This window comes from Apodemus sylvaticus, chromosome 1, assembly GCF_947179515.1.
Source record: "Apodemus sylvaticus chromosome 1, mApoSyl1.1, whole genome shotgun sequence".
Lineage (NCBI taxonomy): Eukaryota > Metazoa > Chordata > Mammalia > Rodentia > Muridae > Apodemus > Apodemus sylvaticus.
The window spans coordinates 25,251,909-25,278,982 of NC_067472.1; the positions used below are offsets into that span (position 1 = coordinate 25,251,909).

The 27,074-nt window shown below is 35.7% G+C and overlaps 1 protein-coding gene across 4 annotated transcripts in view; it reads right to left on the reverse strand.

The window, feature by feature from the left end:
- Positions 1-4,058: 4,058 nt before the first annotated feature.
- The window catches only part of Hectd2 (HECT domain E3 ubiquitin protein ligase 2), a 68,389-nt gene continuing 45,373 nt past the window's right edge, over positions 4,059-27,074 (reverse strand). Inside the window, exons 9-21 of one of the 4 annotated variants that reach the window (XM_052186730.1) lie at positions 26,652-26,800; positions 25,961-26,084; positions 23,589-23,685; positions 20,771-20,878; positions 19,829-19,961; positions 18,823-18,911; positions 15,908-16,066; positions 13,207-13,281; positions 12,437-12,524; positions 12,245-12,351; positions 10,091-10,206; positions 9,477-9,620; positions 4,059-6,404 (exon numbers count right to left, since the gene is read on the reverse strand). In XM_052186730.1, the coding sequence (XP_052042690.1) occupies positions 6,284-6,404; positions 9,477-9,620; positions 10,091-10,206; positions 12,245-12,351; positions 12,437-12,524; positions 13,207-13,281; positions 15,908-16,066; positions 18,823-18,911; positions 19,829-19,961; positions 20,771-20,878; positions 23,589-23,685; positions 25,961-26,084; positions 26,652-26,800 (1,510 nt within the window). In that variant the 3' untranslated portion in view covers positions 4,059-6,283. Of the gene's footprint in view, positions 6,405-9,476; positions 9,621-10,090; positions 10,207-12,244; positions 12,352-12,436; positions 12,525-13,206; positions 13,282-15,907; positions 16,067-18,822; positions 18,912-19,828; positions 19,962-20,770; positions 20,879-23,588; positions 23,689-25,960; positions 26,085-26,651; positions 26,801-27,074 lie in introns of those variants that run through there. The other 3 variants (XM_052186727.1, XR_007978516.1, XR_007978517.1) reach the window with 3 other exon arrangements.

Here is a 27,074-nt window from a genome sequence, read left to right on the forward strand (position 1 = left end):
GTCCTGCAGATCCTAAGCAGCAAGCAGGGTCTCCATGACACAGGGCAACATCAGGATATGTAAGAGGAGTCCTGGTGAGAATCCAGTATTGACAGTGCAGCAGAAGCTGGAGGCCCCGAACGAACCAGACCAGTGATTCACTGCAATAAATATTTTCATGTAAAGCTGTTTGGGCAAAAGTGTATATACTGTGTGACACACCACCATGGTGAAATAAATAAACATTTCACACTCCCATGGTGAAGTGTTTATTTATTGTTTTCTTTGGGAGGGGGCTGCAGTTGCAAGGGTGAAGGCTATGAAGGAACGGAGAGATGAGTGGGGTTGTGGTGCATGATGCGAAATTCACAAAGAATCAATAAAAAGTTATGAAAATAATAACCAGAATAACGAGGTAACTCCTAAAAAATGGAAAAAATGGGCAAAGAATCTCAATAGCCTTTAGATATGTAAGATGTGCTTAGTGTTGTCAACAATTGTGAAAATGAAAATATAAACACAGCAGTCACTTAAGTGAAAACAAAAAACATAAAACAACCCACTACCATCAACAAAACCCCCCAAATCAAAACAAAACAAAACAAAACAAAACAAAATCCTCCACTGAAATCAAGTACAGAGAATGTTGGGAAGTCTCTTACAATGCTGGTGCCAATGAATGCTGCAAACTCCAGTCTGGGGAGCGAGTGGCAAGAATCTAGTAAGGCTGAAGACAAGCTTTAGCAGGGAGCAGCTCCACCTCTGGAATAGAGTCTGGGAGACAGCCTATTGAATCACACACCTCAGAGCCTGGTTCCCACATTGTCATTAGCATGCAGGAAGATCAACACCCTGAGGTGTAGTTACTGAATAAGACTATTCTGCTATTCTGTGCATCAAGGTTATATCGAAGTGAATCATTAGGGGAATATCTAAAAAAGATAATACTGGGTTAAAAAAAAAAAGTAGGCAGACCCACACAGCTAACTATGACTACCATACAGTGTATAGACACACACAGACATATGTGCTTTACATACATAAAGATGACGTAGGAAGAGTCTCAGAAACTATAGGTTAAAAGGGGGACAAAGATGAAGACCATTAGGAAGACTAGGGTATAAAAAGGCTTCATGAGCTGGCAAGATGGTGACCTAAGCTTGACACCTGGAGCCCACACAAAGGCAGAAGGACAGCATTTACTTATAAAGTTGTTCTCTGATTTCCACATGTGTTCTGTGGGCATCCATACACACACACACAAACACACACACACATACACACACACAAACACACTACAATAATAAACAAGCATAAAAAGAAGGTACAGTTTTACTTGTAAATTTTTTATTTTAAAGGTATCTAGCAAAACATAAGAGCAGCTAAACAGGAGTAGAGAGATGTGTTGTTTTAGTAAAATTGTTAATATCTATAGATTTTTTTGTGTATTTTAAAAATTATTCATTAAACTGCTTAGCTTTCAATTTTAAAATACCTTGTTGCACTTGCCTAAAATCCCATAAAACTTTTGTGTAGTATGACATCAATATTTATTCTTAAGCTTTGTGTCTAGAGTAAGAGTCTCCTTTTTCATGCTTCAATAGCTCCTTGTGTTCTTTAAGCTCTAGGTGAACCCAGCATGTGAAAGATGGTTGAGAAACTACGGGTTAGGACAGTTCATGCCACACCATCTTACATCCTTTCCAACTGTGCACCACATGCCAGGTACTACATGGCTCACACATTAACCCACTTAATCATCCCAAAACCTTCAGGTAGACTGGATATTTCCATCTTACAAATTCTCTTTCACAATTGAGACAAAGGGAAGCTAAACTGTCTGCCTCTGATTTGGAGCACTGTAGTCCTGAGGATGGATAGCCAAGGTCATACAGTCATTGTCAGACCTAGGTTCAAATTGTAGCAACAAAGTAATTTAACCCAAGGGTAGAAAATCCCCAGTAGAGCTGGGGAAAAGGGCTCAGTGGGTAAACTGCTTGCTGTGCAAACATGAAGACTTAAGTTTGGTTCACAGTCACAGTAGACATCAGTGTGGAGGTACAACTGCAACCCCAGTATTGGGAGGCAAGGGGGAACCCTGGGGACTTACTGTCCAACCAGCCTACTGGAAGTGGTAAATTCCAGGTTCTGTCTCTCTGTGCCTCACTCTTCCCCCACCCCTAGTAAATAACTCCTAAAGGTTATTTATAAGGAATAAAACTCCTAAATATTAGAAATAGAATTATTTGCATACTGATCATAACATAACATTCTCTCTTCATTTTCATTATCTCTTCTCTTTCTTAAGCTTACACAATATGGGCAGGAGAGAAAAGGCCAAAGGGATGGTTCTCAGGAAGAACACAAGTATGAGGCTTCCCACCTGCAGTCAATAGAATATCCTCAGACATCCACTTCTGGGTGTACTCCACTGCTACTGTGTATTCATTTGGTGAGACATCTGATCTATGTGACCATTCTACTGTACACACGTTCATAGCAAGAATATGCTAAGGCAATTGACTATACTGTGTCAACTACATAGTTCTTGAAGGTGTATCTTTTAGTAATTTCCTAATCACAATATCTTGTAAAGAGAGTGTGATTTTATTTTTTTAATCAATTTATTATTTTTTTTACACTCCAGATTTTTTCCACCCCCGCCCCCGTCTACCCTGACTGTTCCACATCCCATACCTCCTCCCCAGCCTCTCCATATGGATGTCCCCACCCCCATCCCATCTGACCTCTAAACTCCCTGGGACCTCCTTTCTCTTGAGGGTTAGCGCATCATCTCTGAATGAACACAGACCTGGAAGTCCTCTGCTGTATGTGTGTTAAGGGCCTCTTATCAGCTGATGTATGCTGCCTGGTTGGTGGTCCAGTGTTTGAGAGATCTCAGAGGTCCAGATTAATTTGAGACTGCTGGTCCTCCTACAGGGTTGCTCTTCTCCTCAGCTTCTTTCAGCCTTCCCTAATTCAACAACAGGGGTTGGTTGCTTCTGTCCACTGTCTGGATACAAATATCTGCATCTTGCTGTTTCAGCTGCTTGTTGGGTCTTCTGGAATGCGGTCATGCTAGGTCCCTTTTTGTGAGCGCTCCATAGCCTCAGTAATAGTGTCAGTCAGGTCTTGGGACCTCCCCTTGAGCTGGATGCCACTTGGGCCCATTGCTGGACCTTCTTTTCCTCAGGCTCCTTTCCATTTCCATCCCTGTAATTCTTTCAGACAGGAACAATTATGGGTCAGAGTTGTGACTGTGGGATGGCCCCTTACATGTTCCACCATGTTCATAGCGGCCTTATCTGCGGTAGCCAGAAGCTGGGAAAAAACCTAGATGTCCCACAACATAAGAATGGATACAGAAAATGTGGTTCATTTCCACAATGGAATACTACTCAGCTATTAAGAACAAGGACATCCTGAGTTTTGCAGGCAAATGGACGGAACTAGAAAATATCATTCTGAGTGAGGTAATTCAGACCCAAAAGGACATTCATGGTATATACTCATTAAAAAGTGGATATTAGCCACACACACACACACAAAGTACAGAATACCCAAGATATACTCCAGAGAACTCAAAAAGGTCAACAAGCTGAACTGTCCAAGTGAGGACCCCTCAATCCCATTTGGGATGGAGAAGAATGCAATCACAAGTGGGGAGGGAGGGAGGGAGGGACCTGGGAGGGAAACTAGACAGAAGAGGGGAACCTGATCTGGTATTGGGTAAGAGAAAAGAACAGAAGCCCTGAGGGCCCGCAGAAAGAATAGAAATAGGCAACCTTGGGAAATAGGAGGTGAGAGGACCTTCCAGAATGCGCCAGAGACCTGGGATGTGAGACTCTCAGGACTCAAAGGGAGAGACCTTAGATGAAATGCCCAACAGTAGGGAGATGAAAGGCCCAACTTATAGAGCCCATCTCCAGCAGGAAGACAGGGCATCAAATGAGCAGTGTGATTTTAAATTTACTGTTTTAATTAACTGCCCAGTGTTAAAAAAATCAACTGAAGCATGACTGACTGTATAATTTTAATATTTGAAAATGTACACAAATAAACTCAACACAATACAGATTTATACAAAAGAAGGACTGTTAAAAACTTATACAGAAAAAATAAATAATAGGTTTTTTAAAAAAAGACAAGACATTTTATAAATACTAATAAATACTGTGCAATGCTTTAATTTACTATGGCAGATAGAAAAACTCAAGAAATCATTAACAGTTTGTATATTTAAAAAGCTACATGAATTTTCTAGCTGATTAAAATAAAATGTAACAGTAGTAGTTTTTACTTTTAAAATGAGGTATTATTACATTGTAAACCAAAACAGAGCATAAATATATGACTTAGCAATTAATGGTTATCAACTTCAACTTAATAAAAGACAACAAAAATTCCCATTATTTATGGACTTCTGTCACTTAAAATTTGGCTTGCCTGTGTACTTGCAAAAGTGACATAGCTATCAATACACACACATCGTTAGACATGCAGACCAAACCAATACTATTTCCATGAGTCATCCCTAACAAATAAAAACTTTGTTTACATTTTACTGAAAACACTTAAATCTGGTTTCCTATACATAATTCTTTGTGCTTGTTAGTAGGAACCTACAATTAAACATCTCTACGCAGTGCAAGAGAGAAGCAGTTTTATTTGCATATGGATTAAAAACAATATACACAGCAAACCAAATGTACCTTTTGTGGTCTTAGGCTTTCCAAGATTTTAAAGAAGAAATATCCTTTTGGTATACTCAAATGGGAAGGTTGTCATTTGCAGGCTCAAGCGTTACAGGAAGGGAAGTTGGGTTTTCTAACACGTGGGGTGGGCTTCAGAACTGTGGGCACGCTGATGAGTTCCTGCACCCCTGAATTCTGCTGGTTGGGTGCAGAAAGCATAGCAACAAGGAAACGCCTAGCTTGGGAGATTTGGGCAAGTATTACTTGCGTGTGGATGATATGCTGGTACTAAATGCTGGTTTCATTCTTATTGCAAATGTCACTTCAGAGTTTTCTGAAGAAAAGCTAACAAAGAATAAATCTTGAGATGGAAATTTTGTAACATGCTAATAAAACTGCTTCACTATAAATTAAAACAAAACAAAACAAAACAAAAACCCTGGGGCTTAAAAATGCAGTTTTTACATGCTATTTTATTATAAATAAAAAACAAGGGTACTTTTGAATTTACTATATTTAGAATCGAGTGAAAAACAAACATTTTAGTCAAAATGTCAAACTTCTCTTTTATATCAAGCTACATTATTTTGACAGAAATGTTTTTTTAAATTGTATTTCACTTTTGTCAAACATCTTATCCTACATTTTCCAAAAATTAGTGTTTTTGTATAACTGGTGATCAAAAATGTAGATATAAGTAGTACATCAAAATATATAAAATAGCAGGATTTCTTTTGTGCTTGTAATTATTTTAAGTAATCAATGACTAGTTTGGTCTAATTTGCTCTACTATTCTGATTTTTAAGAAGAAATGACCATTATACAAACATTACAGAATACTCAAGTAACCAATTTACTGTCTGTCAGTGCGCATGCAGACTAACAGTACTTAAAAGAATAAAACCTTGAATCCAATTGGTCTGAAAATACTCTTGTACAATCATCTTTGTTGATTTGTAAAAGCTGTATACACATCTAAAACCCTAAATTTACTTTGTAAAAATAAATCTTTAGCAATAAATGGCACTATCAAAATCCCATGATTCTTCAGCTGCTGTGTAGTGTTATTTACATGCTTTTCAGCAACAGGTGAAAAGATCTTATAGGACCCCAAACCAATATATCAAAAGACCCTGTAAACTGCACTTGCAGTTATACTGTTGTTACCTTTGTATGAAAATATGGCTACATGCTTCATGGTAAAGATAATGTAGCTCTCTGCTTTGCTACAGTGTGCTGCCAGCACACATCTGCCACTGGGCTCTATCGTTTCATAGATGCATTCTTACCAAACTTGGCTTTCCCAGTGGACACCTGTGACAAACTACATATGGAAAACAACAAAATGCCTATAAAAAGACTGCTGGACTCAGACCTGTCTCTGCCATAGGCTCTTTTTCTCACTCAATAAATTTCTGATGTATATATTTTAAATCATGCCTTCACTACACATATTTTGTATCTGAGTAAAAAAAAAAAAGACCCTCATTATTTTAAAAGTGGTGAGCTTTGAGAAAGTGGTTTGAAACAGAAGCATGAAAGTGTTAAAGGCACAGTAAGAGGGAACTGAGTGCTACATATATGGAATACTGTAGTTCAAGTCTTCTAGGTTACTCAAGTCCAAAACCTTCTGAATTTGAAATCCCAATAATCAGTTTCTGTTTCAGATCTTTTTTGCTCTTGTACGGGGGAAGGCAGAGTTGATTGAAGCAAGTGTGTGCCACAGGTAACCTAAGGGAAAAAATAACTTTTAAGAGATACTAGGTCTTAAAACAGACATGAAATGACTAAGTAACGTAAAAAAAAAAAAAAAAAACAACTCTGAATATATTGAGATCTCTTTTCTTGTTCCAATGATGACTCATCTTCTTTATTGAGAACTTAAGGATCAAGTGCCATTCTAGATAACAGGAACATGTTTACAGACAGGACAATCAACATGCCTGTCTTCATTAAACTCTAATTTGAAAAGCATTTTGTTGGAGTCAGACAGATCTGAATTTAAATACTGCTTCCCTCACTTCTGTGGGATTTTGAATTGCTCAGTGTTTCCAAATCGCAGTTTCCTCATTGATATGTTAAACTGTGTAAGACTGTGATCTATGCAAAGTACCTAGTAGACAGCATATTGTTATAGTTCAGTCTTGATTGTCAGAAGGTTATAACAAGCCATCTGAGCCTGTTTTCAAAGCTGTTGTCCTCTACGCACACTGAGCACTCAGACCCTGAATCCCTCTGACCAGCTCCTCCACATCATTCTACTAGACAGCACTGATTCTTCATCCAGAGTCTCTAGAAGCATCTCAGAGCCTTCTCTTCAGTTTTTATCAATTCCTCAAAATCATAACAGCTTTCATCAAAGCCAATATGTAAGAGTGAGAAAAAAAAAACAGAGGAACAGTTAAAAAGAATTCTGTATGATTAGAGTTTATACTGCAAGACCATATAAAAAGACTTACAAATACTAGGTCAGTTACCATTTATGGAGTCTCTGGATTATGATGAGAACTGCAGCATATACACTGCTTTACTTCAGCACCAAAGCAACCTAAAAGTGGCTATTATCCCCACTGTATGGATGAGGAAAATTAGACACAGAAATAAATGGAGCAAGTATCCAAAGCTGGAAAGGAGTAAGCTTGAGTTTCAAATCCAGCCAGGTCTGACTCCAAAACCAGTGCTACTTGCTAAGATGTAAAAAAGCACTGCCTCTCACATTCAATACGAACCTGTCAATCATCAATAGTGTGCCTTACAGAAGGGATGAAAATTCTTATTCAGATGGAATACTGTCCTTGTCTTTTGAGGAACAATGTCACTGTAATGGATGGAAATGTCATGTGTCTTTGACAGGTATACTTAATCTTATATTTAATCAATGTGAGGTCCCTGCTGGAAATTTAGAGTCCTTCCAGATTCAGAACTAAGCTGTATCAGCTCCTGAAATTATCTCTGAAGTAAACATAATTGGACACATTTATATGTTGCTTTTGTATTAAAATAAGTTACTCATAGTACCTTTTAATTCAATCATGTTTTTATTGCTATAAACATTTCAAAAAATCCTGTTGAGCAAATAAACCTGCAAATGCAAAAACTTCTCTTGACATTTTCTAACTCTTTTAATTAGGACTCACATAGAAATTTCTTAATCATAAAATATTCATTTATACTTTAAAATATAATCTTTATTTTTTGTTTAGTTTATGCTCATGTGCATATATGTGTGGTGGTATACACACTCATGTATATACATAGAGACCAGAGGAAGATATTGGGTGTCTATTCTTCACTCCCTGCCTTTAGTTCATTGTAACAGGGTCTCTGGCTGAAACTAAAACTTGTCTTTGAACTTGGCTGGCAAGACCCAGTGATCCTTGTATGCTTCCACATCCTTACTCAAGCTAAGGGGTTACAAGCTAACATGGCCACACACCTGGCTTTTTATATGCGTGTTAGGGATCTGAATTCAGGTATTTGTGCTTAACCAAAGAACAATATTCTGATCCCTAAAGTATAATTTTGATATCAGCTTAAATAATCGTTCAGGAAACAGTTACTACATGTGTGACTATATGGAGTATAAGATGCATAAGGCCTACCCTCTCTGTCTTGAAGAGAGTGCAATAACTGCAATATAAGGTGGAATGAAATTTATTGAAAAAATGATGACTTTTTGGTGTCACAGGAAAAGTCAACATTCAAAAGGATCTTCATGAGAGGTAGCAAGCACATATCATATGAAAAATGAACAAATCAAAAGAATGGTGGAAGGCAGGTAAAGTGTGTTAAGGATGAACCCAAATAATATGTGGATGTAAACAGAAACGATGGCCTCTAGAAGTGGAACTGATGAGGTACGATGAAGCCACTAATGCCCAGCGTGTCAGGGCTAGGTCAGCATCATGGAGAGAAGCTGTATAGGAACCTGGACAGGAAAGTGGCCTTAACTCAGCTAGGAATGAGGTAAAAGTAACACCACCGGGGTGGGAGCAACTGGGAAAGCACAGAACCAATTCAGGTTTGGAAATGAAAGGCCAGGAACACGATTTGAGCAATGTTCAATGTGTGAGCCTTAGAGCAAGGGTGATCATAATGGAAGCTGTGCCTTCTCAAAGTACTTTTGTGAAACCACAGAATAGTGGAATAGGAGTAAGGAAGACTAGAGTTAATTAGCCATTAACACTATTAGAAAACTGTTTAATGCCATGGTTTTTATCTCTTCATATGTGAGGAGCACGAGACTTGAAAGACGCCAGTACTACAAGTATTTAAAGTATTAATACAGTAGTCAACTCTGCTCCTTTCAAAAGCCCCAACTATAAAAATCATTTACACAAAAATGAGGACTAGACAACATACTACTACAAGACAGGCTAGGTTCTAAAGAAGACCACAAAGCAAATACTTGACACAGGCATTTAAAAGGAGACAGAGGGTGTCACCTTTAGTATTGAGATGTATAAACACTGCCAGGAACTTTCAGCCACAGTCTCCTCCATTTCAAGGTCACATTGACCCTGAAGAATTTTACATGAAAATGATTTTAGACTGAAAGACTCTATTGATTCCAAAATTACTAATAAGTTACATATTAAAAGTAAAGTTAGCTGGGCAGTGGTGGTACAATGCCTTTAATTTCAGTACTTTGGATATCTGAGTTCGACGCCAGATGCCAGCCTGGTCTACAAAGTGAGTTCCGGGACAGTTTCTCTACACAGACAAACTCCATCTCAAAAAAATCAAACCAACCAACCAACCAACCAACTAACCAAATCAAGTAAGTTATAACCCAGAGTTTACCAGTTAGTAGAAGTTTCATTCTTTGAAATTTTAAAATTCAAATCAGCCATCCCTCCAACAGGTACTCTGTCGCTTCCTGTAGTAAAGTGTAGCAGCTTCTTCTGAAGTTCAAGAGGAAATCCAAGCACAACATCCCAAAAGTATCTATAGAAGGACATTCATACATGAAACATTCCTTAGAGACTCTAATAACTAAGCTCTGAAAAATTTCTCTAATACAAATGAATACAATAACATTTTATAACATTACTTAACTAGTCTAATAATGGGTAACATAGAACTCTTTTTTGTTTTTTTTTAACATAATGTAAAAGTCTTTTTTTTTTTTTTTTTTTTTTTAAAGACAGTGCCAGTAAACTGCTATTTATGAATTCAGCATCTTGGGAAAAAAATCTCTATACTTTGATAGAAAGAAACTGATATAATTTTTTCCCAACAGGATTCTAAATTCAGGATTCTAAATTCATTCCTATTTTAGTACTCTTTTATTTTTAGAAATAAATGAAGAGAGGGTGGGGCTGCAGATTATTTAACTTAAGTGACTGAAGAATTCTAAGTCATGTGAACAAGAAGCCACATTCTCTTCTGTTCTCCAGCTGCAGGTCGGAGCTCACCGTATGGTCAGGTCTGTCTTAGCATAGCCATCATACTGTGTACTCCTCTGCAGTGCATGCATATCCAGTTCAGGACTTCCACAAACCAGAATTTCAACCTCTTCTGGACGAAGCAGCTGTCAGTAATAAAAACCATAATTAAAATAAAAGTCTTAAAACAAAAACAAAAAATGAAAGTCTTAAATGAAATTTGAACTGTTTTTATTGCAGAATCAAATCAGAAATTATGACACTGTTTCAGTAAATTGAATGACTTTTTTATTGAAGAAAATGCTTTCCATTTATGTTTTTCTACTATAGTATGTATTTTGTTTCTAAAGGTTTGTACCTTATAAGAGTAATTAGTAGTTTGCTAGAAAACCAAGAAAACAACTCAGCATGAACCAAAAAACAACTCAGCTGAACCAAACTCATTCTTCTCCAATCAGCAGGAAGCCCTGATGGGTCCTGATCTGGCTGTCCTGCTGCCACCTCTGTGGAGTTCTGTGCACTGTAGCCTGGGTAGTCTGCTAGTCTAGACCTATTCAGCTTTGTGTCACTTAACTAGCTTTCTATCTTTTAGGTGAGTTATTTCTCATTTGAGATTAGATCTGAAAAATAGGCAATACTATGACATGTAATTTTTATTTTCCCTTTCTCCATCCTCCCACTACCAGAGTCATAAAACTTAGTTACAGCTCCACAGTACTTCTTTTTCCAAGGTACTTACCAGTAAACATATTACAAAGGTTACTCTATTCCTGGTTTTTTTTTTTATTTTTATTTATTTATTTATTTATTTTTTTGTTGTTGTTGTTTTGGTTTTTTTCGAGACAGGGTTTCTCTGTATAGCCATGGCTGTCCTGGAACTCACTCTGTAGACCAGGCTGGCCTTGAACTCAGAAATCTGCCTGCCTCTGCCTCCCAAGTGCTGGAATTAACGGCGTGTGCCACCACCGCCCAGCCTTACAAAGGTTACTCTAAAAGGTGGTTCTCAGCCTTCCTAATGCCACGACCCTTTAATATAGTTTTTCATGTTGTGGTGACCCCCCCAAACACAAAATTATTTTTGTTGCTACTTCATAGTTGTTTGCATCTGCTATGATATACAAGATATCTGATATATTCCTGTGGCATATTCTGTATATAATATCTGATATATTCCTGTGAAAGGGTTGTCAGACCCCCAACAGGGTCATGACCCACAAGTTGAGAACCACTGCTCTGTAACAAACCAGAAAGCAAGCTACTTGTTCCTGCCGCCAATGGAACTTTGATAGTCCATTTCTTCTTTAAAAACAATTCAAATGAAAGGCTACTCCAGACTCTCATGATAAAATAGAAGGGACATAGGACAGGCATGATGGCATGTGCCTGGTTATTTAAGGTAAAAGAATCAGGGCTGGAGAGATGGCTCAGAGGTTAAAAGCACTGACTGCTCTCCCAAAGGGTCTGAGTTCAATTCCCAGCAACCATCTGTAATAGGATCTGATGCCCTTTCCCTGCTGTCTGAAGACAGCGACAGTATACTCAACACATAAAATAAATTTTAAAAAAGATTCATATAATAATTACAAAATGGTATTCTAACTCCAAGTTACACGGCCAAGGCAAATCAAAGAACTGTAAAAGTCCACCATGCTGTTGGAGATGAACTATAGACTCAAGGTTGCTGACAGACCTGTGAGCAGGTGGAGGGCAATAACACAGCATGCTCCCATGTACCCCCAACCCCTGGAACTAGGCATTAACTCTCTTGCTATGCTCTGTTCATGTCTCAATATCCTCATAGAATCTTTAAAGCCCTAATATGAATGAGGCATAGCAGAAGAGGAAAAGATCTAAAGTTTTTCTCTCTATATAGTAGAAAGGCTGAAAGAAGAATACTACTGTTATTTACATTTTTAAAAAAACTTTTTATTGATTCTTTGTGAGGTTCCCATCATGCGCCCCAGTCCCACTCATCTCCCCATCCTCTTATATCTAATTCCCTTGTAACCTCCCCCACAAAGAAAATTAAAAAACACATAAACAACAAAAATAAACAAAACAGGCATTCATTTTTTTAAGTAAAAAACGTTTTCTAATTTTAAAAGCGTATCTACTATGATACTTAAGGAATTATCTTCTATACCATTACAAAACGTAATTGAAAGCTCAAAAACTTAAACTCACCATTAGGGCATTTGAAGCACACACACTATGAAATCCACAGTAAAATGCAGCAAATTGCTTATAGATAGATTTGTTCAAAAGGAAGTCAGTATAAAGCTGTACATACTCTGGAAAGCAATTTCACATCTGTTACATAGTCATAGTGATAAAAAGGTACTAATTCACTGCAATTTAAAATGGCTCCTAACTTACCTCTTCTATTCTGATTGGTAACTGGAATCTTATCACCCCCTGGTTTTAAGTTATAGGATTTAATTACTCCAAATTCTTCTTGAAAAACCTGATGGGCGATACCATATGTTAATTGGTATTGTTGACATATATGGAGGCTTGGTGGCTAGATCTGTAAAACAGTTCTGCCTCTCCCTTAACACACAACTGCCAAAAGCCTCCACTTTCCAGTGACATTTATATTAAGAAGAGATGTCATTCTGAGGTAGAAAGTAGGACTTCAGTTAACACTTTATGGAAGCCCACAAAGCCTGTATGGCAAGTGAGCAAGGTGGAAATGTGGTTTGTGTTTGTCTTTTATCTGACTCATCACCTTCTCCTAAACTTCCTGTGTTGGGGCAATGTAAGAGGCCAGCTAGCTTTTGGTAAGAAGCAAATCAGTTATGGGCATATGCAACTGCCTAGGAGAGTACCATACCCTTGATAAATTCATTTCGCATGCTTATCTTCATGTGTCTGTACACTGTCTCTATTACAGTACTAGCTTTGATACTTTACAAATTAGTTACGTGAGAAAGGATATGGCTATAAAGCTCAAAGTCACAAGTCTGTGTCTGAGACTCCTGAGTGTCAAGACTCTTGATACATTGCTACACTCAGATTTAAGATCTTTTTCTTAAGATTTTACATGTTGTAAATGTTCTTGTTCATTTAACAAGTCCTTAGGAACAAATGACATCTTCACATTTACGATGTACAGCTCTTACACAGTGGTATGCTTTCATCAGTACCTGAAATGTTGAATAGAAATCTTCTTCAACATTGCCTTCATATGATAAGAGTTCCTTTAATCCATGGGCCAATTCCTGTAAAAATAAATCTGTGATCTGTCTTTTACAATCAACTAGCATTACTTCAAACTGTAAGGATACAGACGGTGGGTACCTTACCTGTGAGAATAAAATGTAAACTCATATTTCAAAACAAATACTTAAGATGTACTTTCCAAGACTCATGATACTTGTTAATGATTTCTACCATCCATAGTGTGGAAAAGTTGAAATCCAAGCAGGGGGTAATTATCCAGTTTCTGTAGTACAGAAATCTAAGGAACCGCCAGACTGATTTCCAGAGTGGTTGTACCAATTTGCAACCCCACCAGCAGTGGAGGAATGTTCCTCTTTCTCCACATCCTCGCCAACACCTGCTGTCTCCTGAATTTTTAATCTTAGCCATTCTGACTGGTGTAAGGTGAAATCTTAGGGTTGTTTTGATTTGCATTTCCCTAATGACTAATAAAGTTGAGCATTTTTTAAGATGCTTCTCTGCCATCCGAAGTTCTTCAGGTGAAAATTGGGGAGGGAAGAAGGCTGATGGGACTTTCGGGGAGTGGGGGTCTAGAAAAGGGGAAATCATTTGAAATGTAAATAAAAAATATATCGAATAAAAAAAAAGACACAAACAAACAAAAAAGAAATCTAGCTCTACAGCCCACTCTTAAGCAAACAGTTGTTATGGCTCTACCATGATTTCCAGTGTAATTCCTGTCTCTCAGTCATATTACTGCTTATGGATGTGTAGGGCTTCTCGTTTTCAAATCACATATATATTTTAAATGTGCTACTATTTTATGATGCAGTGTTTAAACATTAGATAAACAGTTCACATGTATTAAGGGGCTTACACATTTAGTTATCATGTCTTCCTCTTCCAAGAAAATCCTGAGAGTGCTGGGAAAAATATTTTCTTACAACATTAGTTATGTATGAACAAAAACTTAAAAAGTAGAACTGGCTCAATATTTCATTTTTAATCAGGCTTTATGGAAAATACTCTTAATTTATATTAAATTGTTTAAAGTGATAAGTAATGTCATGGTTGGAATAATCTTACTTTACATAAGAAATTTTAATTTCATTAAAAGCACAAGGACCAGACCAGGCCCTCAGATCTGGCAGGGTGGTGGTAAAGGTGGTAATTTTATCATAATTACTGTGATATATATATCAATTACTGTGATATATATATATATATATATATATATATATATATATATATATATATATATATATATATATATAAATAAAATCACGACTACCCATGACTACCACCTGTAAGAAAGTCACACTTCAGTGCAGAAACCACAAAGAGAATGTGAAAAAGTCCACCATCAGAAATGGATGGAAGAGCAGGTTCAGAGCCTGACATAAACAACAGCTGCATTTCTACAAGGAATGATCCTCCAGCTCCATTCTTTGCTTCTTCTCCTGCAGGGGAAATGAGCCTATCTCCTCTCCACAGTCTCCTGGGTCCTCCTCATCTGGTATGATGTCCACACCACACCTGGGTCCTCCCATGATGCCCTTCTCCTAGGATGATGTCTATGGAACTTGCTCTTAGAATGAGGTTTCTTATAGGCCACAAGTCCAAGATGCCTGAACCTCCCATGATGAAACCTTCTGCTTGCTCTACGATGGTACCCACTCATCCAAGCATGACTCAGCTCAACAGAGAAGCAATTTTGTATTACTTGGTCAGTTTGGTCAGATCATGGTGCTGTGTCTGTGTGTTTTCTGGTAGTACAATAAAAGAAGACTTCTCCCTGTTTCTAGCAAAGAGAACAGTCTTGGATGGGAGAAGTGGGATGAAAAAGTACTGTCTTCACTTGTACTGTGAAACGTGGAAATAAAGTTGTCAGCTGGGTTTTCTTTTTTTAAAGTACCTATTTTATACAAATCTAGGCTGGTAGAGATTTGATATGCCTAGTACTGTAAACATTTAAGTTATGTTTATTTGTGTAATTCTGTGTATAAGTATGTGTATAAGATTACAGAGGCCAGAAGTGTTGGATTCCCTGGAGCTGGAGTTAGATGTAGTTGTCAGTACTCTAATATGGGCACCAAGAACTGAACTTGGGCACTCTACCAGATCGGTAAGAGCTTCTAACTGGTGAGCCATCTTTCCAGTCCATTATTTTGTTTTTGTTTTGTTTTTTGGATTTTTGGATTTGGGTTTTTCAAGACAGGGTTTCTCTGTATAGCCCTGGCTGTTCTGGAACTCACTCTGTAGACCAGGCTGGCCTCGAACTCAGAAATCCACCTGCTTCTGCCTCCCAGAGTGCTGGGATTACAGGCGTGTGCTACCACCACCCAGCTCATTATTTGTTTTTAATTATTATTTTTAAAACAACCTAGTATTGTCGTAAGGTCATTAGGGCTCAGAGAGGTTAAATAACTCACCCAAGTTTACAAAGCCAATAAATGGCATGGTCGGCATTCAAATCAATGCCCATTAGACTTAAAATTCTGTACTGTTCTATAAGAGCTTAGGCACATTGAAAAATAGGTCTCTGTAAGGAGGGACTTTTTAAAAGTAAGACAGGGAAGAGTTCTAAAAGGGAAGCCTGATTTTAAAGTAAGAATAGCATTAGAAGATTACAAATGAGGCAGCAGTTAGCATAACACGACCACAAAGTGTTAATAACATACTTACAGGCATAATCTGGCACAAGTCATCAATGGTAACACTGCAGATGCCTACTGGTGTACTCTGATCAATAGGTACGACGGGAGGGCTCAGTAATTTTTTGTAACAGCAGGGAGGAAAACGAATATCCAAGGTGATGCTGTTATAAACAGCTAGTCCCATGAGCTATGAATACTAAATGTTAAGTATTAACATAAAACCCATGACAACAAATGAGTTTTGAATTATGCACCAGTCTTCTTTCATATCTAACACTGGCTTTCTAATTAGCCCAACATACCTTTCTTTTTTCTTTAATCTCATTTTATTTACATACTATAAATATTTTGATTAACAAAAGCCATGGGAAAAGGTGTTCATTTGATAGGATTTAATGATTTCAGGTATTCCTATAAATTATTTAATATACAAATTACTAAATTTAACCAAGAATGCTGGTGGTTTTCTAAGAAGTATTTGGCTGCAGAATACAGCACTGATTTTAGAAATTGCCATGTTTAGTTATTTAAAGCTTAAGTGAGACTGTGTTAGAGTTGGTATGAATAAGCATATGGAAATACAAATAATGTTAATGAGATAATAGTGTAAGCAGACTCATACATAAAACTTGAAGGGCTAGAGTTCAGGTATCTAATTTACTTGTAAAATTTGTCTACTTACATAGCTGACTGTAACTTATCAATTTGCCAAAAGAGGAAGTTCAGATCAAATTTCCTAGTATTTAAAGGTCAGTTATTAAAGTTACTTAAAGAGTAATTTATTTTATAGATTCAAAAGGAAACCTAAACATATAGGTCTAGCAAATTTGAATACTGTCAATTTAATTTGCATAGGCAAAATGAGAGCTGGAGACATAAAGAGCTACACTGTTTTCTAAGTAACTGTACAGGCTGTGTGTGTAAGATAGATATGGTAAATACACTCAAGTATATAATCAAGATAGTAGCAATGATGATAATCATAATACTACAGTGTTATAATTCATAATTCTCCACAATGGTGATAGCCTCTAAATATTTTTCATTTAAAAAAAATTAATGCTAAAGTCCTAAGTGCAGGTTGTACACTGTAAGGAATTAGGCTAATAGGCTTATGCTATAGAGTCTCTCACACAGAAATACTTTACTTCACACTAAATTATCCTGGTCTAGTTGAAACAGGGATGGAGTAATTTTTATGCTAGTGTCACTGAAAACTTTGTGCTGTGGACAGTCTGAAAACTGTACTGTAGTATACTGTCTCTATACAGCTTCAGTATCCTTTTGGGTATAGGTAATTCTGATTTTAAAATATCACTGTTATTAATACTTTATAACATTTTACCATTATTATTTTGTTTTATGGCTATACTTCTTGTAAACACTAAAATCTTACCATATTTAAAAATAACTGTAGTCAAACACTAATTGTGTGAATTTTAGACATATTTGTTTAACATGAAATATACACATAAGAACTTATTTAGTATGATCTTTTAGGTACTGACTGAGTAAAAACCACCAATATTATGAAAGAAGATGACTGTCAATTCACAATTTTAAGAAAAGCATTATTTCAAAAGTTCAATTGCTAACTTTATTAGTGATATCAGGAAGTCAAAATATCACAGCTCTAAGCTGTGACTCAGTATTGTAAAGCAAGATAACCACATGCATGACGAAGCTCAAATAGGTCAAAGTTAGTAAAAAGTATCCAGAAGTTGGACACACTTAGTGAGGCCTGCACATTGCAGGAAAACAGGAATCCATGACTTGTTCAGTCTTCTTGGATAGTGTGGAATTAGTTGCTCTGGACTTTAGATATGACAATCTATAAGCATTTCAAATTAACTTGTCTATTTCAGGGTGTAGTTTTATTTCCTGCTTTTTCTTTCATTTACTCTTTCAAGTTACATATACATCTTCAGGATTTAATCATAGTAAATGTGACCCAGCCTTATAAGGATAGATGTTCAGCACTTTCCCAAGGCCCAGGTGATCACTACTTTGTAGTAAGGCATTAACAACCCAGCCTTTCATTCCCACCATCATCCTCTCAGCTTAAATTATGTCCTTCTTTGGGAACAATACAGTATCACATCTTCTCCACCTTACCACCTCACCACACTTCTTGATATGCTAATCTTGGTTTTAATGAAGTGGCAACCCCCTTGGTGCTTATTATTAATGCCTGTTACATAGTCATCTGACTGAGGAGAAACTGCCCTGCACTGATGTTCATCTACTGACTTAAAGGCTAGACTCCTTTTTTTCTACACATCTTCAGCTCTGACTCGTGTTTTTACTCTTATTTCCCACAATTATATTTCTTGTAATTTAAAAACCTAATATACAAGGCATCTTTTTCTAGTTATCTAACTTCTCTTTGCTCCACCAGTATAGGAATAAATTATACAGCATACCTGAGATAGGGATGAGAAACAGCAAGTTGAATTAATGAAATTTAAAAAGCTGTAAAAGAATTATGTACGTTTTAAATATTCCCCATTGCATTCACTTTTCAATTTTTAGTGTTACCTCTTTCATATCTCAGGATTTCAGGGTACATTTAAAAAGCTAAATTTAATTCTTATGATTTCAATTTAGTAAATTGAGTAAATTAGCAAAAAATGAAAGGATAGAAAGTATTTTATACAAATGGAAAATACTCTAGATTTTAAAAACCTTTATTAAATTTTGATAATTTGATATATAAATAACCATTTTGAGATAAGATTTAAAAGTCAGTCATTTTCTTTAAATGTATTGAGACTATGGAGGTTTGATACTGCATATATATAGATTAGAGAAAAATCTAATAAATCTGATGTTTAGTTTTCTAAAACAACATTTTTCTAAACAATAGTTAAAAAAAAAAAAAAAACCTCAAAAAAAAAAATCCCTAGTCTAGTAGCACCTCCTAGTGGAAAGTTTAAAGGATACAATTCCAACCAATCGGAACTCAGAATAGTTATCACATTTAAAGCTGCTAAACCAATGGCAGTGTGAATCCTTGTGGTATGTAAACATGCCTGCAGAGGAAACACAATGTGGCCACAGTTGAAAGGCACTGGTAAATACATATGAAATCTACCAAAGGCACATCACTAAAAAGAGTTCTGTTACAAATCATCCTTCACATTAAAAACTTCACAGAGTACATTTACAAATCTTAGTAAAATATTTATAGAAGGTATTTTTATATCTCTGAGCTTTTACAAGGATGTACAAGATTTTTACACATCTATCTACATTATCCATAATATGTATATATATACCCTATAAACACAGAAATTCTCCTTTGAAGGAAAACATTTAATAGATGTTAATAATTATGTAAGCATTTTCTCTAAATAAAATTGAAGATTTTTGTCCTTAAAAATTACATGAATTTCTATTTCATTTGTCTATGATTTATGCGTGTATACATGTTTGTGTATTCACACGTTCATCCGTGTATGAATCCACAGGTTAATGTCAGGTGTCTTCCTCAGTCATGGTCCATCTTATTTTTGAAAGAGTCTGCCAGTCAATCTGGAACTGACCACTGGATCTACCTGTCTCTGTTCCCCAGTGCGGTTGTTAAAGGCGTGCTGGCAGGACCTGGCTTTATACACGGAGACTTGGGACCTAAGCTGACCCTCAGGCTTATATAGCCAGCTGTTTCTGACTAAACCATTTCCAAAAACCACAGACTTCTATTTCTTAAAATGACTATTTAATGAAAGAAGCTTCACGTACTAGTACAGGAAAAAAAAAACCTATAGACTTGTTTTAAAATTCTAAATGTTCTTTATTTCAATGGCACACCTCCATTCATTTCATTTATTCAAGAGATATATGGCTATTTCTGCACAAATTCTCCATTTACAGCTGACGAAAATGTCACAGCTACTACTCAACTCCTACAAGTCTAGAGTGGCAATGATCACAAACATTAAACACTCACCATAATCTGGATGGAAAATCTGGCGAATTAGAAGAAGGAACCATTCTTTAGTCAAGCCACCCATATCCAAACCAGCTTCACCTACAAATGTAACTTTCAACTTCTTCTTCAAGTCAGCTCTTTTCCGGGTTAACTATTTGAAGAAGTTATGTAGTAAGGCAGAACAAAGAGCAATGAAAAGGGAATTTATTTATTTTTTTAATTTTTGGGAACAATATTAGGCAGACTTTAGCTTATTTTTACTTCTATAAACATCTATTCATCCATCCATCCATCCATCCATCCATCCAACTTGCCAGACAGTATTAGCTAGGTGTTACTATTAGTTTTATAGATTAGAAAAAAGAATTCAGGGGTCAGATGCCTTGACAAAGGGTATTGCCCCCAAGAATAATACTGTGTCCAAAATTTTAATTTAGTAGACTATAATATAAAACAACTTTTATGACCTTCCTCTTTCAACATTAAATAAAAACCCCACATAGATAAAATAGCCATTATCTCTTCACTACATGATGGCCTTACTGCAGCAGTGTACATGCAAGGAACTTTGCAATATATATCCATGGGTCAATGTTTGTGTGAATCTGAATAGGTCCTATGTACCCTGTACCTTATAGGTCAAACCTGTAAGTTTGGAGATGAGCAACCTGAGGTGTGGAGAACTAAAACTGACTTGTTATACACCTAATCAGAAGAAAGATGGATGGTCTAGAATCCAGGTAGCACATTAAGAAACATGAATTACATATTTCAGTGTTATACATCAACTCCTCTGAGGAATTAACCAACTACTAATAAACATCAGAATGTCATAAAGCTTATTTATATGAAATTTATATTAACTATATCAGAATTTATGCAAGTATACATATTTGCACACAGAAATAATACTTTAAAAATTTTAGTAATAAGTCAGAACCATTTTGGAATAAATTATACCTCATCAAGTGAGTCGCTAACCAGATGTGTCCTCCTTACTTTCATATTTAGAAATAACATATTCATATCAGGTCTCTGTCTTCGAGATACTTTATCCACCAGACTTTGCTAATTAAATAAGAAAGCAAACATTTTTCACTTTTTCTTAAAGTATAATTTCATTTAAAACACTTAAAACAGTCAAAATAGCTTAACTATTTTTATGCTATCTCTCACATAAATAATTTCATAAATCAATTATATACATTCTAGATTGTGAAACATCTTATTATTACTTTATTTTGGAACCCTGGTGGCCAGTAGGTACCAAAATCTTGCTTAACTTTTATAGTGAAAAGGCTGAACTGAAATTTCCACAGGCCTCAGACCTTCAATAGCAAAGTTTCCTGTGTAAAAAAGGGGGACATTTAATCCAATTCATGTATTCCTAATGCTAAGATCAGGCTTAAGCTATTTTGGATACTTAATTTAGCCTAAAAGAATAGTCTACTTATAGAAAGTAAAAAATTGATTTGTCTACAGGTTCAAAGACATTATCAATATTCAGATCTTTAAATCCAATAGTTCTACTTTAGAGAATTTTAAAGATTAAAAAAATTTATTCCATAAGATATTTCTAAAAATATTATCAATAAACTCAAAGTTTAAAACTATCCTAAGTATATCTAGTAAGTGGAATATAATTCAGTTTCTAAAAGTGAGTACAAAAACTATGCAAACAGTTCAAGTAGAGATTAAAATTATGTATATAACATTGCATTACCTATGTTGATTAAAGAATACCAAAAGAAAATTTACCAAAATGTTAACATATATGCTGGATGATGCATATATGAAAGATTTAAGAAATGCAGTTTTCATGTTTCCCCAAAATATAAGCACTGAGTATATAAAAACCAACATATTAGAATATATAAGAAATATATAAATGCCATTTATTATACAAAATCAATTTGCTTATATATTTACTTATCTAGATAATGATTATTAGACTATTTCATTATCTTTGGTGACAATGAAAATGAATTCTCTGCAAACAAGGATCAATATTTCAGGCATCTGAAGTACATCTGAAGTTAATGTGCTATAACATAGTATCTCATGTCCCAAATCAAGTTTGAGACTTCTTAAGATTTTGTTGATTACTAGAATAGATGCCAATTCATAGCCTCCCCCAGGCCTCCAACCTCCAGTGTGAAGAGTCTTAGTAGATTTTGCTTTTATGGGTCCTATCTTACCAAGGAAGTCTGTATTTGTGGACAATGTCTTGTGTAACTGATCTTTATCTTATCCTTTCTTTCTCATTTTCTGATCCTGTTCTTGACCCTATTAGCTGTTACATGTCAACAGTAAATTTATTTACCCCTGGATGCTAATGGAGACAAGCTTTGAGGCCCTTTTCACTGGAAATGTGCATTTGCCATAAGAATGCTTCAAATTAAAGAGCTCATCAAAGGCAGAATTTTAGGCAGTCTTATGGAGCTTATTTATTTACTTAATTTTGCAATTTCAGACTATAGCATAAGCTGTGTCAAAGGACCATCAGTCATTCATTCGAGTGGCACAGCAGGTAGGAAGAACCAGTGAGAACTAAGATGCTGCTGGGTCTTTAGTCTACTCCATTTCCCACGGCCTGTGAGAGGCTAACAGGGCTCTCCATCCCACAGAAGAACTGCAGCATCTGATACATTAAGCATGAGTGGTGGCACACTGCTAGGGAAATTTGGATAAACTAGGGCTGTCTACTTTATTTGAACTATAGCAAACCACATAGTAACAGCGAGAAGAAATTATTTTAAAGACACATGACACAGAAATGCAACTGAGTCAAAATGTCAAGATGACTGGCTATACAGATTATTTTTTAAGCCAATATCTAGTGTCAAATATGCCCATTTAATTTCATTCTTTAGAGGCAGCGTGGCTTTGGAATTCTCTTTGGAGCCATAGGCAATAAAATTTCTTCTAATAGTCCCATACTTAATGCAAGCTGGTTTTGGGAACTTTTCAGGCACCCAAACTTTTGTTTTTTCTTTGACAGAAAAAAATATATCCAGGAACTGAACTGCTGAGAAATAAAATATTCTTACTTTTATATTTTGAAATATCATAATTTATATTTTGATGTTGTACTCTTGAACAAGACATGGAATAATTGTCTACTCTGTTTTTCTTTCTATTTAAGAAGCTAAGCTTCTCTCTCATCTTTAACACTGCACACACTCTCAGTATGCAGCAGGCACCAGCTATGCACAACTGTGTGGAGGAGCAGTGTGAGCACTCACTTGTATGCTGTCTTTAACACTATAGGCAGTGCAGAGGCCCAGGGAGAGACTTCACCTTGCACCACATGAGTCTGTCCTACTATCTGTGCATTTCCCATGTACTGAGAAATAATTATAAAATCTTTCACTTTCCTTGAACATATTTCTTAGTTCTATAGACATATACTAGTGTTAATTACCTAATGTCTTCATTGTTTCTGATTTTCATGACCTCCAGAAAGTGCTATAGTGTGAATGATCTGTGTTAATGCACTCCTGGTCTCATCACAATTACACAATGAAGTCCCAACAAGCTCCTCAAATTTGGGACTATCACAAGTATTTCTGCTGCATTTATAATATATTGGGAGGCTGACTAGATGAGAGGGTGGTGGTCTACCTCCCATACTGTGAATAGGGTTACCTTGTGGGGATACTAACATGAATTATATTTTTAACATTTCCTGATTACACTAAAACAATTAACAAGACATTTACTTATTATTTACTATATTGATTACAGTCAGCATAAACATGTTTCGTAGCTGGCTTACCCTTGCGATGCTTATCATCTGTTGCTCTGAGTCTCTTTGAATAATGATTTTTTTTGCAGCTATAGAAATAACGAATGGGTACTGACAGAAGGAAAACCTGCTTTACAAGCAAAAACAGAAAAAGCAAAATGGTGCTTTAGCAAAAGTACACTAAGGGACTCTAAGGTACCCTCCTTGCAATATAAAACATTATTTTTGTATGTTTTTTACTATTCACAAAAGATTTTATGTGCATGAGTTCATTTCCACAAACCTATGAAAAATGTACCATCCTTAGAAGTAGTGTTTTAATTCTCTATACGAAGCCACAACTATTTTTCTAAATATGTGCTAGTCACTTACACTGTTCACACAAATCATTTCAATTTTCACAGCCACCTATATTATCACCTGTAGTAACGTGGCCATCAGCAGGACTAGGAAACAAGTGTTAATGGTCCAGAAATAGGACAGAATATTTACATGTTCAAATGAATATGCAATTTATTATTCAAGGACTACTTTTAATGTGTGAGCTTCAGAAATGAAGAAACACAGTGATAATTATAGCATATAAAAAGCAGTCATAAATTTAAAAGCAATATAACAAAAATGAGAAAACTGTAAAATATGTAATGTATTTACTTACAAAGATATAACATTGTTATCGAAGGGCATGGAAATAACTTGTCTCCCATATCAGAGCTAAGTCATACACTATATATGAAAGCCACAAACTACTCAGCCATAAATACATGTGGAAAGAATGAATAAAGCCGCAGTAACACTTTGAGAGTTTAGAGTCTTATCAGAAGTGGCTGCAGTGTAGGTTGGGCAGCGTAGGTTGGGTATAGCTCAGTTAAAGTAACTGCAACAAATCTATCAATTTAAGCTGTATTCCATCTGAACATAGTAGGTGGTATATTTGTAGTCACTAGTTGCAAAGAAGACATAAGAAAGAAGAGGAACCTTATGTACTGAACATTAGAGAGCCTTTACTCTGATTCAAAACTGGTAATAAATACAACTTGCTCAGTACTAGTGACTAATAATGAGTTACTAAAGCCAACTAAAGGTTTGAAAATAAAAGAAATGCAACACACTTAAAAAAGATATATGTTGGTTTCATTATATACTTTAAAACAGTGCTTCTCAACCTTTGCCATTTTGGTTTTACAAAAATAAAATACATAAAAATTACTATGTGCATTAAGTACCCAGGCAAACACCCCACAGTCAGTAGTGACTTGCCCTGAGTTCCAGATCCCATTCCAGAGTCCAGCTGACTTCCCATGGCAGATGGGACCGATTGGAACACCTATGGAGTAAACTGTTGATGTGTTGCATTGTGACTGGAAGGAGTTCATATTAAAAGTTGACAATGAAACAGTCAAATTATTAGTTGATTTATGGCCACACTTATACAAACACAGGAATCAGCATCTTTGTAAAAGAAACTCTACCAAGAAAATATTCCTCAGAGGAAACCATTTTTCAGTTTTGATAGTTGATATGTACACTGAGATTTGAACAGAGGGCCATTATACATTTTGTGCCAATTCTGATAGAATTACTGAAAAATTTAAGTAATCCATGTGTTTATATGGGCTCTTTGTGTTATTTACATCTGCATTTACATCTCTCCATCTCCTGAATATTTCATGTTTGGGAAATAAACTATGTTTGGGATAGGCTTGATAATTTAATACAAAGTAAATATGTGTACTCAAGAATATGGCCAAGCACTTTGAAAATCATTTATTATTGCACTAAATAAACTGTGAAGCTCCTTTCTCTGAATATCAATTCTTTGTATAAATAATTCATAATCACTTTTTGGTGCATACTGAGGGAGAGGAGTGAACATATATTAAGTGGCCATATGTGTGTGATCAATGAATTGGACCAGGTACTGGTACACTGTGGCCTCCAAGATAAAAATGGCTTATCACCAGTTTTTGTAAATAAAGTAATCTGGAACATTCACAGCAATTCATTTACATAATGTCTAAGGGTTTTTCATGCTAAAATAGCAATATGTATTATTCATAGAACTGAAAATATTTATCTTCTAGTCCTTTAGAGAAAAAAACACACTGCCCCTTGTGTGATGACAACACATGGAACAAGAAATCTCATACCTAGGGAAGAACCTCACTGTTTTTGAAGTGAAGAGAAACTATTGATTAAAGCAGAACTATATTATGTGTATAAACTGAAAATGTAGCGAAAGTTAAACCTCTTGATAGATACAATGACATTTTAAAGCTATATATCTAAATGATGTTTATATATAGAGAAATTATATACATATTATTTATATAAACTTAAAATCCAGTTATTACTTTAATAGCATTTGTTAGGTAAATAATTAGATGAGCTATTGATTATACCTGTGAGAATTTCCAAAGCTCTGCCAAGTATGATACTCTTCCATGAGATCAATGTGATCCAAGGTAGAATTGTAGAAATCCGTGTAAGGAACAAGGGCAGGGTGAACCAAATTGTTGGCAGTATCTGTGAAGAGAAGTTCTCATGCAGTGCTCTTTTCCAACATGTACATGATTTATTCTAATAATAAACACATTATTTTAATATCTACTGACTAGCCTTAACTTAAATTTTTTTAAATAATTCCAATTCCAATGAAAAGGCCATTTTAAACTTTGTGGTAAAAAAAAATATCTATTTCTTGCTTTAAAAAAAACAGTGATGAGGATCATAAAAATATTTTGAGAAAGGGGCAGATAGTCATCTACTTGTCATTTCTCCACTGGTGTTGTCCCTTGTAGGAGTCCTCAGTAATTAGTAGGAATTCATGTTTTCTCAGGAATGAATACTTAGTGAATCACATGCACCTAAGACTACAATACAAGCAGAAAACAAAGCTCTTCCAAGCTTTGTAAAACATTTAGAATTAAAAAATTTATATTTTGTAAAATCCATAAAATGAAAAATGACTTTGTTTTCTTCAAAATAATGGTTTAAAAGTTAAAGCTATCTCTCTAGTACTCAGTGACCCTTAAAATATGTCCCTAAAACTTATCAAGAGAAAAGGAAGAGTAGTGAATAATCAAAACGTACTAAGTAAAGCCAGAACTTTAGTGGCCGATGGAATCCACCAGGTACACTTTGTTAGAGGCGGGAATTCTTCAGGTTTTGCTGGAAACAGGCGTAAAGAAACAAATTGCAGCAATCTCTCTACCAGTTGCTTGAATTTCTTCTGGGATAATCTGGTAAAGATTTTGAGATAATTCCAATCAAAACTTTCATTTCTTATTTTGCCAATATATTTGTTAGATATCAATTATATCCTATGCAATAGAATATGGACTATTAATTTTCATAAATTATATTTATTAAGGTGAAAATATTTCAAAAGGTATAAAATCCTACCAACTATTTCTCAAATAAGAAAGAAACACCACAATTACAGCAGTGTCATTCATATACTGTTTAGGGCTCTCAGGGTTTAGCCAGTTTCACATTCACAGACCCTGTTCTTGC